This window comes from Apodemus sylvaticus, chromosome 10 (assembly GCF_947179515.1).
Source record: "Apodemus sylvaticus chromosome 10, mApoSyl1.1, whole genome shotgun sequence".
Lineage (NCBI taxonomy): Eukaryota > Metazoa > Chordata > Mammalia > Rodentia > Muridae > Apodemus > Apodemus sylvaticus.
The window spans coordinates 75,683,160-75,696,054 of record NC_067481.1 but is presented as its reverse complement, the minus strand read 5'-3'; the positions used below and the strand labels follow the sequence as shown (position 1 = coordinate 75,696,054).

General features: G+C 41.8%; 1 protein-coding gene across 1 annotated transcript; it reads left to right on the top strand.

Annotated features, from left to right (window-relative positions):
• The first annotated feature begins 246 nt into the window (after positions 1–246).
• LOC127694538 (olfactory receptor 56) lies at positions 247–1,194 on the top strand. Its single transcript, XM_052196027.1, has one exon. The coding sequence runs from the start codon at positions 247–249 to the stop codon at positions 1,192–1,194; it is 948 nt and encodes a 315-aa protein (XP_052051987.1).
• Positions 1,195–12,895: the final 11,701 nt, after the last annotated feature.

The window sequence follows — 12,895 nt, the reverse complement described above, 5'->3', positions numbered from 1 at the left end:
ATAGATTCTATCGTTCTTGGTATAGAAATATACAAATAAAAACATGAAATACAGTTCTGTGAACCAGCATGTGTGTGTTGAGGCATGTGAAAGACCATTGCTCTGTGCGTTACAAAGCAAATGTTAACTTTTGGTGAATTGCAAAGCTGTGTCTGACTGAAATAGAAGGATTCAGAAGCAAAGGCATGATGCTTCATCCCCAAGCTTTTCTGCATCTATTTTCAGGTGACTGTGAGTCACTGAACCATGGGACTATGGCTGAACGAATCATCCGTGGATGGGTTTATCCTCCTAGGCATCTTCTCCCAGAGCCAGACTGACCTTCTCCTCTTCTCTGCGGTCATGCTGGTCTTCACGGTGGCGCTCTGCGGAAATGTCCTCCTCATCTTTCTCATCTACACTGACTCCCGGCTTCATACTCCCATGTACTTTTTCCTCAGTCAGCTCTCCCTCATGGACCTCATGCTGGTCTGTGACATTGTGCCAAAAATGGCCGTCAACTTCTTGTCTGGCAGGAAGTCCATCTCCTTTGCCGGCTGTGGCATACAAATCGGATTTTTTGTCTCTCTTGTGGGATCGGAGGGTCTCTTGTTAGGACTCATGGCCTATGATCGCTATGTGGCCATTAGCCACCCACTTCACTATCCCGTTCTCATGAGCCAAAGGGTCTGTCTCCAGATTGCTGGGAGTTCCTGGGCCTTTGGGATCCTTGATGGAATAATTCAGATGGTGGCAGCCATGAGCCTGCCCTACTGTGGCTCACGTTCTATAGATCACTTCTTCTGTGAGGTGCCGGCTTTACTGAAGCTGGCCTGTGCAGACACATCGCTTTTCGACACCCTACTTTTCGCTTGCTGCGTCTTTATGCTGCTTCTCCCTTTCTCTATCATCGTGACTTCCTATGCTCGCATCTTGGGGGCTGTGCTCCGTATGCACTCCGCTCAATCCCGAAAAAAGGCTCTGGCCACCTGTTCCTCCCACCTGTCAGCCGTCTCTCTCTTCTACGGGGCAGCCATGTTCATCTATCTGAGGCCAAGGCGATATCGTGCTCCTAGCCATGACAAAGTCGTCTCAATCTTCTACACGGTTCTTACTCCTATGCTCAACCCCCTCATTTATAGCTTGAGGAACAGGGAGGTGATGGGGGCACTGCGTAAAGGGCTGGACCGCTGCAAGGTCAGCAGCCAGCATTGAAAAGCCATGGCCTAGTGCCTGGCAGTGTTACCTGTTGTTTGCATATCATTGGTAATTCATCTTTGTTTTGTGAATTGTTGTTTCTTTATAGATGAAACAGAATCATGGCATGGCCCTCTACCACAAGGATTTTGTAGGGACTATGTCCTATGAATCTGAAGCCTCATAGGGGAACATTGCTACTCTGTTATTGTCATTATTGATTGATTGTGACATCCTTGAATTAAACTTACTCTATTTCTCAGTTATTCTTGGTGATAGTTGTCTTTTATTGAGTGATTACTAAGGACTGGAATTGTCTTATACAGTTCTGTACTATTTAATAGGTAATTTAGGATAAGAAATGTGGGTATCTTAAATGGGAATTTTCCAGATGGCAGGTAATGAGTTTAGTTCTCTCTCTCTCTCTCTCTCTCTCTCTCTCTCTCTCTCTCTCTTTCTCTCTCTCTCTCTCTCTCTCTGTGTGTGTGTGTGTGTGTGTGTGTGTGTGTGTGTTCTAGTAGAGGCTATAGAAACTGTCTTTTAAAATGTCGGTTATGGGCCAGTGAGATGGGTCAGCGTGTAAAAGCACCTACTTGAAAGCCAGACAACCTGAGTTTGAGTCCAGAACCTACACAGTGCAAGGAGAGAACCTATTCCCACAAGGTGTCCTCTGACCTTCACATGTATTCCAGGACACACGTGTATTTACATACATATACAGACAAAAATGTAATCTAACAAGAGCATGAGTGAGTGTGTCCTTTAAATTTTGGGGAGATGTGCTTATTAGGAGTCCGTTTCCTATTTACAAATTCAGTGTTCATGTTTTTTATGAGTTGGAGTTCTTTGCATCTTACAGAGACTATGTCCTTTCAAGACATGTAAGGTGCAGACATTGTTTTCCCTTCCCTGGGCTGCCTTTTTACCTTTGGGTAGTAATTTTGATGCACAAAAGTTTTTTAAGATTTTATAAAGTCCAGATTTTTTCTGCTTGTGGCTTTGGCATCATAGCCGAGAGTCCACTGTAAAATTCAAGGTCGTGAATATTGACTTCCATATTTTAAGGATTTATTGTTTTCTATTTTATATTTAATTCATTGATCCATGCCCAGTCCAGTGTGGTATACCATGCTGTAGAGGAACTGAACCTAATCCTTTTTGCATGTGGATAGATGTCCAATTTTCCTAACATTTGTTGAAAATACAGATTTTTTTCCTCCTCCAATAAATGACATTAGCATCCTTGCCAAAAGTCAGTGCTTCATGAATATGTGAGTTTATTTCTGACCTCAAAGTTCACTTCCAGTTTTCTTTCTATCCATGTTTATGCCAGCACTGCACAGTTTTGATTATTCCCATACCACTGTTTTGTTTTGTATTTTGAAATTAGTGGCTGTGAATCATCCAATTTTCATCTTTTTCAATATTATTTTCCTATTGGGATTTCTGAAAAATTCCATAAACTTAAGAATTGTCTTCTCCATTAAAAAAAGACATTGAAATTTTGATAGCAATGTCAGTGGATCTATATATCACTTTGAGTAGTTTGTCATCTTAACAACGGTCAGATATCTTGATCTGTAAACATTGGACAATCTCATTGTTTAGTTAAATGGTGCACTTTTTTTAAAATCTTGGGTGAATAATTGAGTTTACAGCCTGCTCAATAGGAGGATATTTGTGTCTTCATTGTTAAACCTAGCCAACTAACTGTAGGAAAGGTCATAGACTCAAGAGAAGAGCCTATTACTGCTATTTTACACACACACACACACACACACACACACATATATATATATTGGTTTTTTGTTTTTTCAGAAAAGCTCTTGTTGTGTTACCCTGGCTGGCCTGGTACTCATTATATAGAAAAGGCTGACTACAGAGCTCTGTCTGCTTTTGCCTCAGGAGTGTTGGGATTAAAGACGTGCTACCATGCCCAGCCCTCAGTATAATTGCATTCCAATACTTATCATTATGTCCACCAATAGGTATAGCTGTCATTCCTCATCAAAGAAGCTTCATTTTGTAGCAAATGAACACTATTACAGAGATCCACAACTGGTCAAAATGTAGCCATTAAGGGGTTGTAGGTGACCAGCCCCAAGTCATCTGCAAAGCAAACCCTATACCTAATGCTCAGGAAAAGCCATGGGAGAGGAAAACAAAAAGACTATGAGATCTGGAGAACCAGGATTTCTGCTGTGAGACAGCTGTGTCTTCTAGATACTTCAGAGACTATGGTTGCCTAAAAGGACATACCCAGTGACAACGCCAGTTCACACACTAATGAAGATGAGGAAATTTCACAATGCTTCACCCCTAGATGAAGAGCTATAGTCCATCAATGACTTCTGAGAGTGGGAGAATAGGTTTTCTCCAGGTATGAGCTCTCTCATAGGTTAAGCAACTCCACTATAGGCGCAACACTAAATGGATTCAGTAGTATACACATGTGTGTCTGTCTGTGTGTGTGTGTGTACACAATTTGTACATACATGTGACAATAAGAATTAAAGATGAAAAGGTCATGAGTTTTAGAGGGAACTGTGAACATGGGAGCAGTTTGAGGGGTGATAGAGTGAAATAGGAATTAAATGGATACAGCACTCATATAAACAAAATTTAAATGAAAAAAATCATACACCATGACCAAGCTGATTTCATCTCACAGGTGCAATGTTGGTTCAACATGAGCAAATCAGTAAATGTAATACAACATGCAAATAGAACCAAGGAGAGAGATCAATGATCATCTCAACAGATACAGAAAAGGGCCTTTGACAAAGTTCAACATCCTTTTACAATCAAATCCCTGAAGTCACCAGGATGATCAGGGACACACTTCAATAATAGCTACATTTTACACACACACACACACACACACACACACACACACACACACACATGTGTTTACACAAAAAATAAGAATGAATTTAACCTAAAGGAGTCAAAAGACTACTACAACTAAAACTTTAAATACTTTTTAAAAATCAAAGAAGATACTAGAAGATGTAAATAAATAGCTCCGACACTCATGGAGTCAAAAGACTACTACAACTAAAACTTTAAATACTTTTTAAAAATCAAAGAAGATACTAGAAGATGTAAATAAATAGCTCCCACACTCATGGATTGGCAGAATTAATGTTGTAAAAACCAGCTCCTGGGTTCAATGTATTTTCACAGAACTAGAAAACACAATCCTAAATCCTAAAATCGACATAAAGGGTTCTAAATAGTCCCAACAATACTCAGCACAGAGAACAATCCTAGAGTGATCACAAAGCCTGGACTCAGATGATGCTACAGAGTCACAGTGACATCACTGCATGGTGCTAGCACAAAAGCAGACATGTGGAAGAGACCAGTGGAGCAGAGGGGCCAGAGAGAAACCCACACAGCTGGAGTAGCCAACTAATTTTTGACAAAGGTGTCAAAAACTACACTGGAAAAAGAATGACCATTGTGAGTGTGCATTGTGTGCATGTGTGTGTGTGTTTTATATGTGCACCTCTGCATGCATGCAGAGACCAGAGAAAGATGCTGAGTGCCTACTCTGTCACTCTCCAGTGTGTTCTCTTGAGGCAGGCTTTCCCTCTGAGCTGGATTGCAATCAGTAAGCCCTGGCTATCTCCCTGTCTCCGCCCTTCATATCCCTGGGATCACACAGGTGTGCCCTGCTGGCCACACGTGTCTCAAGGACAGTTCCTTTAACTATGGTGCTAAGAAAACTGATATCCGCATATGGCAGAATGATACTAGGTCCTTTTCTCTCACTAAGTCAGTTCAAACGTGATCAAAGACCTTGATCAAACTCTAGCATGTCTAGAAGAAAGGAACCTGTTGAGATATAGCATGTGAGAGAACTCTCTGAAAAGGCCTCCAAAAACACAGGATATAATCCAACAACTGATAAATAGGAATGCATAAAACTAAACAGCATCTGCATAATAAATAAAATGATTGCCAGAGTGAAGAAACAGCTAAGGGCTGGAGAGGTGGCCCAGTAGTTAAAAGCGCTGGCTGTTCTTGAAGAGAACCAGAGTTCCTTTCTCAGCATCCACATCAGGTAGCTCATAAGTATCTATAACTTCAACCTCGGGGGATATGAAGACTTTTTATAGCCTTCATGGGTGGCTTGTGTGCATACCCTTCCTCACATATGCATGTAATTTAAATTTACAAAGAAACAGTCAATAGAACAGGAAAAAAAATTGCCAATGATACATCAGTCAGGGAACTAATATCCAGATCCTATAAGGAACTCCTAAAATGAAATACATAAACCCTCAAATCATTTAATCATTGACTGACCTAATAACCCAATAAACGACTCTTCAAAGAAGGAATAAAAGTGACCAATATAAATTTAAATAAAGAAAATATCCAATAAAAAAAAACCAAAAAACCCAAAACAAACAAAAAATGGCCAGTATACATTTTAAAAAGGGTCCAAGATTCTTAGCCATCAAAAAATGCAAATTGAAATGTCACTAGGATTTCAATTCTCCCCATTTGGGATGGGCACCATCAAGAAAACAAATAGCAGCAAGTGTTGGTGATGATATGAGGAAAGGAGAGCCTTTTCCTCTCTGGTGCTGGTGGGAATGAAAAAGCGTACTATCACTATGGAAGTCAATATGGAGGTTCCTCAAAAACTAAAAGTAAAATTACCATATGACCCAGCTGTCCCTCTCCTGGGTATGTACCTGAAGGACTGAATCAGCCTACCACGGGCATACTTTTGCATCTATGTTTGTATTGCTACACTATTCACAATAGCTCAGAAACTGAGCAAACCTAGATGAGCAAACCTACCAGGAACCTGATGGACAGAGAAAGATGTTACATGCACACAATGTGATTTTATTCAGGTGTAAATAAAACTGAGGTTAACTGGAGAACAACATGCTAACTGAAATAGACTGAGTTCAGAAAGACAAATACGTCATGTTTTCTTATTTATTCTTTCAGAATTTCATTCAGTATATTTTTAGTATATCCTTCTGTGTAACTCCTTACAGATTCCCTCCCACCTACCCAACTTCATGTTTTTCCTCTTTAAAAAAAACAAAACAAAACACAATACAAGCATGGAATCCAGTTTGCATTGGTCTCCTAAACTTGGGGAAGGGGTGGGAACTGTCTTGGAGTGTGGTAGATATACCCAGTGTCACTCCATTGAGAATAAATGTTTTTTCCACTCTGAGATACTATCATTTGTGAATATTGTGAAAATTAAATAACATGAAGTTATCCTTGACTAGGAGAGGGGGTGTGTGTCTACCTCTCCACCTTGGTGCTGGGATTTTGTTTGGCTTGAGCTCATGCAGGTCTGGTGAATGCTCTCCTTCCCTCTCTCCCTTCTCTCCTGTCTCTCTCCCTCCGTCCCTTCCCCCCACTCCGTGTGTGTGTGTGTGTGTGTGTGTGTGTGTGTGTGTGTGTGTGTGTATTAAAGGGGAACCTGAAAGGAGAGGAACAGTTTGCAAACTGAAGGGGGAGAGAAGAGAAATAGAGAAGGAGGTAGAATTCACATAGCCTAAAAGTAGAGTGGTCAGTATTTGGGGAGGGGACAGATTACCAGCCATAAGGAGGCAGGAGATTTGGGGGAAGACAAAGGTTAGAAGATAATTGTATTCAAATACCTTGATCTTTTGACAGGCTTTAGAGGGAATGAAGGGAAGTGACGCTAGCAACTGTAAGTTTTAGGACTTAAAATGAGGAGATAACTTTATGTTCTTTAATTTTCACAATTTGGGAAATGTATTGGTTAAGTCACTTTCTCAAGGTCAACCCTAAGTAAGATGCTCATCTAAGTTTGTCTGATATTGTTTACTTAGCAATTGCTATGCTATGTTTGTTTGTTTGTTTGCATTGTTTTCTGAGGCAGGGTCTCACTTTGCCCAGGGTAGTCTCAAAACTACAGTCTTACTGCTTTAGCCTCCCAAGTGCTGAAGATTTCTTAGTATGAATGACGCCCATTTTTCTGTGGGCTTACAGGACGGTAGGCAGAAGGCAGACAGTGGTAGAGACAACTGTCCTGTGGGCATGTTTGCTATATCCTCCTGGGAACTGCACTGAAATGAAGTAGAATTGAGCTCTGAGGGAAGGCACAGTGTAACAACCCGTAGTGAGTTAGGCAGTAGGAAGATGCAGAGAGATACAGAAGTGGGAGCTCTAGAATATTGAAGGTGCATCACTGATTCTACCTACCTACATCGATTAATGGCTGCCAAAGCAGATCACATCCGCAGATCACATCCTGACACAAAAGCCTAAGCTGCCTACTTGTTTTTTGTAATGGAAAGAAAGCCCACTATTCCCAGGTTGGTCCATAGAAACCCTCCTGCCCTAGTTTCCACTCTGTCTTTCCCTGAGGTGGAGTTTATTGCAACCCCAGAGATGATCAGAGAACTTTGCAGGAAGCTCTCTTCCCTCAGAGGTTTAATTTCCAGAGTCTGGGACAGAGGTGTGGCGGAGGACAGGTCTCTGAGGACTTATCAAAGCAGAAGCAACTTTCTTTATTCACAGCAGAGATGTCAGGGGGTGAGAGCCAACAAGGGATAAAACCTCTCAGGCATGAACTGGCCCTGGCCCTGGCAGAGGGTCACATCTGCAGGCAAGAACTCTGTGCTTTGTCTATCCTTGCTCTCCTAGTCTCTAGTCTGGAAGACTAGAGTTGCTGCTTCTGGAAAGCATTTCCCTAATCCCTAAAGATGGTACCAGGCTTTTAAGAAGGATTTTTCTCTTTTCTGGGCTTGCTGTAATCCTTTTCTCAGCATCTCCTTCACGTCTTTGTGCCTCTCTTCAAAATCTTTCCAGAGTCTCTTGGAAGTCATTGTGTCTCTACAACTCTTATGTGTATAATATACTAGAAAGATTCAAAGAGTCATTCTAAACAGGAGGCTTTCTCCTACATGTTTCTCGTCTCGGTTTCCTAAGCTTCTTGCTCTTCTTTTTCAAATCCTCCTCTCTCAAGGAGATGGAAGTACTTCCACTCATCTGCACGGAGATCACCCTGAAGATCTACGTCACTGACTGGAGCAGCTGCTGTTGAGTAGTGGCAGTGAATGGATTCTGCTTCCTAACGCCACGTAGATCCTGGTTGGGGCCCTCCCTGGTCCCCCAGCACTTCCGACTGTCATTGTTCCTGTGTTTTCAGGTGAGGTTCTTCCTCTTTGCAATCTTGGTCCTCCCCTCCAGGTCCTTCCACATCTGCACCACCCACCCCTAGTCCTGACACTCTCTCGCTTACTCCCCTTAGGTGTAGAAGTCTGTGTGTCTCCACTGGGCTCCTAACATGCTAGGTTCTTTGTCCCAATCCTGATCCTTTCCTCTATGAGTAGAATTAGAGAAGACACGACTGTCTTATCAGTTTGTCATCTAAGCTGGGAGTGTCACTGAAGGGAGGCGGCATTCTCAGAGTCCTGTCATAGGTTTTAGAAGAGTGAGCATGGCTTGGTATTTTCAAGTCAAGGGAAGATTGAACAATAGCTAGACTCTTGAAACCTGGCGCATGTTTTCATGAGCCCCACAGAATGCTGGAGCCCCACAGAGTGCTGGGAGAACTGTCTCTTATAATAATCAGATTTTTCCAGAAAGACGACAGTAAAATCCATTCTTGTGGACCAACCACAGCCACCTACACGTTCCCTTCTTGGATACAAGGTATTGCTTGCTCTTCCTCTACCACCCATGTATCTCTCCTCTCCCCCCACCCCGTTTTCAAATTCACCTTTTGAAGGATAATTAGAACTCCAAAGGAGTTATTTGGCGCTATTATCAAAGGAGCTTATTTGGAGAATCATGCATTGGTGTCTGTTCCCTTCCATTCTCTTCTTTCTCTGTGAGAAAGCTCCTGGTGGAGCCAATTCCCACTCTTTCTGATGCAAACCCTTTCAACAAAATCCCCAGGTGTGCTTCTGCCCTGAGTCTCTAATGCACAACAAAGGCTTTGGAAAGATCTGATTCTACCAAAAAGGAAATCTTAATTGATACAGCTTCATGCTGTGTTTTGTTCACCGACAAGGCAGGATCCTTGAATTTTTTTTCCAAAATTATGTTAGCGAATTTTTCAATACATCTTTATAAGTGACTACAGTAGACTCCTTACTTGTTTGTTGGCTTCTGTCCTGCAAATTTCTATGACAAAACCTATTGGGCATCACTTTAATATTATATTTTTTTATTCATTTTGACTAGGCCATTGTCTCACAAGTTTAAAATGCTTATATATATACATATATATATGTGTGTGTGTGTGTGTGTATATATATATGTATATATATATATATATATATATACACTATGAAGACATTCTTCTCTGTGTCAGCGATCAGATTCCTAGATTCTCCCCCTCCTAGTCAATCTTGCTGCTTTCTTGCACACTAGTTCAGGTATCTGATTTGTGAGTAAACAAGTTCTTTGCTTTCTATGCGTTGCTGTATTTTAACAATTTAGAGAGAATTCTGTAGTCATTTACCCAAAACCTTTTTCCTATTTACCTCATCCCATTGTCTATTTAATGTTTCCTCTAAGGAACAATTAGATTCTTTTTAACTTTAATCAAATCTACATCTTATCTACACGTAATCTTGCATATGTTTGAATTTTTCTCTAAGTGTGCCTGTCAGGAGAGCTATCCTTTTTTTGTATCTTTGTTTTCTGAATATCTTTCTTCTGAATGGTTCTTTTTTTCCTTGCCATAATCGTATCGCTTCCTTTCCACATCATAACCTGCATTTGTCTACAACACTTTCTTATCTCACTCAAAGCGGGTAAAAAGGTTTTGATATTTCCCTGAGAAGTCTTTTTCACTTCTACCACCTCGTTAGTTTTCCGTCACTAGTGGATAGAACATTTTTATGTTTTTTAGCCCTTGGATGTTGGCTCGTATTAACATCTTAAATATTAGTATTAAGAACAAGTTAGTTAGCCAGGTGGTGGTAGTGCATGCCTTCAATCTCAGCACATGGGAGGCAAGGCAGGTGAATCACTGTGAGTTCGAGGACAGCCAGGACCACACAGAGAAACACTCTCTCAGCAAACAAAACAAAACAAAAAACCAAGTTAGCTCTGAATGTGTGTGTGGGGGGGTGTTCATTGTAGCCTCACTTTGAATTGTACACCTGTCTTTTTTTTCCCTGTCTGGCATCAGTAAGTGGCTCCTCAGCTATTCATATTCCCGATTGTAGGGAAGGCCCTCCAGTTTCCTGTTTGATGGAAATGAAGCTAGGTCCGGAAAAAAAAGCCCAGACGATGCCCAATGCACCGGTCTTCACATTGGCCCTTGTGCTTGCAGTAGTCTCAGCTTCCCTGGTCTTTAACTCCATTTCCCTTTCCCCAGAGAGGCAGACTAATATGTCCGCTGTGACTGAGGAGGGAGCCCACCTGTGTGTGGTGAGGAGGGACACGCATGGCGATGTGTTTCCTCAGTAGACTTCGGGGTGATGCCTTGGTTGGCTTCCCACTCATCCTGGTTTACACGGCTGCAACCTGCAACCAATTCTGAGTATTTGGGTGCTTGCTCTGTGGCTACTGTTCTGCATCATCACTGCCACTACAGAGCTCAGCTGACTTAGTCGCAAGTTGGTCACCTTCCACCCAGCTGCTCTCAGTATACAAGCGTTTGCTGCTGCCCTCACACTTGCTTTCATTGTCTCTGTAGCCATTCTTAGAGGGAAGATTTAGAGATGTCCTCAGTGCGCATGTACAAGTACCCATCTTCCCCCAGAACTAGAGCTCTTCAGACCTTCTGTATTTTAAAGTCAACCTTTAGTGATCCTCAGTGGCTGAGATGGGGCTCTAGGGAGTACCTGGTACAAACCCGCTCTCCTTTCCCTGACACAAAGGCAGACTATAAACACAGCCCATCTTTGTGACTTAATTCAGTATCTTTCCCTGTCCCGGGGAGACTTTGCACACCTGTTCTCACCGGTGTGAACGACTGAGCTGGGTTTCTTTCATCTCTCTGGAGAAGGTGCCTCTGGCTTCGATTCACAGCTGCTCTTTTCCCACCTTCTCCTTTGTTTTTTCTAAGTCTCTACTGCTTCTGCCCCTTCAGGATGTTTTGTATGCTCAGCCTTCAGTGCCCAGAGTTCTACCTGCTTTCAACTTCTCGTTGTTCTGGGGAAACTTTATATATATGTGTATGTGCATGTGCATGTGCATGTGTATGTGTATGTGTCTGTGTCTGTGTATGTGTGTATGTGTACATGTGTGTGTGTGTGCTTGTGTGTGTGTGTGTGTGTGTGTGTGTGCATGTGTGTATGTGTATATGTATATATATGACAGGGTCAACTTATGTAGCTCTGGCTGTCCTGGAACTCACATTGCTGACCAAGCTGGCCTTGAACTCACAGAGATCCACCTTCTTCTGCCTCTCAAGTCTTGGGATTAAAGGCTTGCAGCACAGTGCCTAGCTAAAAATATCTTTCGGTTAAGGTTTTAAATTAAGAATCTTTATTCCATACTTGTTGCAATTGTAAATAAATATTCTGGCTTTTTCTGCTAATTTTGTTAATTGGTTGGTGGTAATTATGAGAAGACTAACAATTTTTAGGTGCTGAACTATACCTAATTTAGATTTTCTCATTTTCTGAGCCACACAGTAGCCCGATATATCCTACTTTTAAAATTATACTTATCTTCCATGTCTCTTATAGAAAATGTGGAAAGCACAAAGGAATTTAGGGAAGTGATATTTAATATCACTATATAGAAAGGATTATGCTGTTAATACCTTGGTGTCTTTTCTTGAAGCTTTTAGAAATACTAAAACTATTAATTTTTATATTAAAATGTCATAAATAACCAAGTGTGGTGGCATATACCTTTCATTCCAGCATTCCAGAGTCATAAGCAGGTGAATCTTTGTGAGTCTGAGACCAGCCTGGTCTTCAACGTGAGTTCCAGGAACTCAGGTTGTCAGGCTTGGCTGTTAGGCATCTCACTGTCCCTCAGTTACTTTTTTGTGTTAGACATTTCTGTTGCCTCCAATTCCTCATTTACTAAACTTCTTTTTTAATTAATAATTTTATTAATTATTAATTATAATTTTATTGCTTACATTTCAAATGATATCCCCCTTCCCGATTACCCCTCCACAAATCCCCCATCCCATCCCACCTCTCCCCCTCCTCTTTGCCTCTATGAAGTACTTTAAAGGCCAGTGAGATTATTCAGTTGGTAAAAGCCTGAAGCCTGTAGACCTGAGTTCAATCCCTGGGACAGTTGTGGCAGAAAGAGAGAGAGAACTTGTGCAAGTTGTCCTCTGAACTCCACACAGAGGTGCTGGGGAACATGTGTGTACATGCACGCATGCTCTCTCTCTCTCTCTCTCTCTCTCTCTCTCTCTCTCTCACACACACACACACACACACACAGTAAATGTAACTGAAATGTGTTACTTAACCATACCGAAAGCTCTCGTATCTGAAAATAATAAGAAACCTTCTTCAGCCTCAGTTTGCCATTAGTGAAATGGAGTTAATGAGCATCCTCCCTCCCCCCAAGGACTTTGTGTTCATATTTGGTGTTGTCTCACTATGTAGCCCCCAAGATCTCCCTCCCTTAGTGTCTCTCATAGGTGGGGTCACAGGTGTGCATCACCACACCTGCTACTTTAAGGGTAGATATGAGGGTTAGATGTGAAGACGCAGCAGAGTCCCAGCACATGACAAATGCTCCAAGCAATGGCGCCAGTCATCATTTTAGACCT

Excerpts from the sequence above, each read along its gene's own strand:
- LOC127694538 (XM_052196027.1), top strand. The coding sequence starts at position 247 with ATGGGACTATGGCTGAACGAATCATCCGTGGATGGGTTTATCCTCCTA.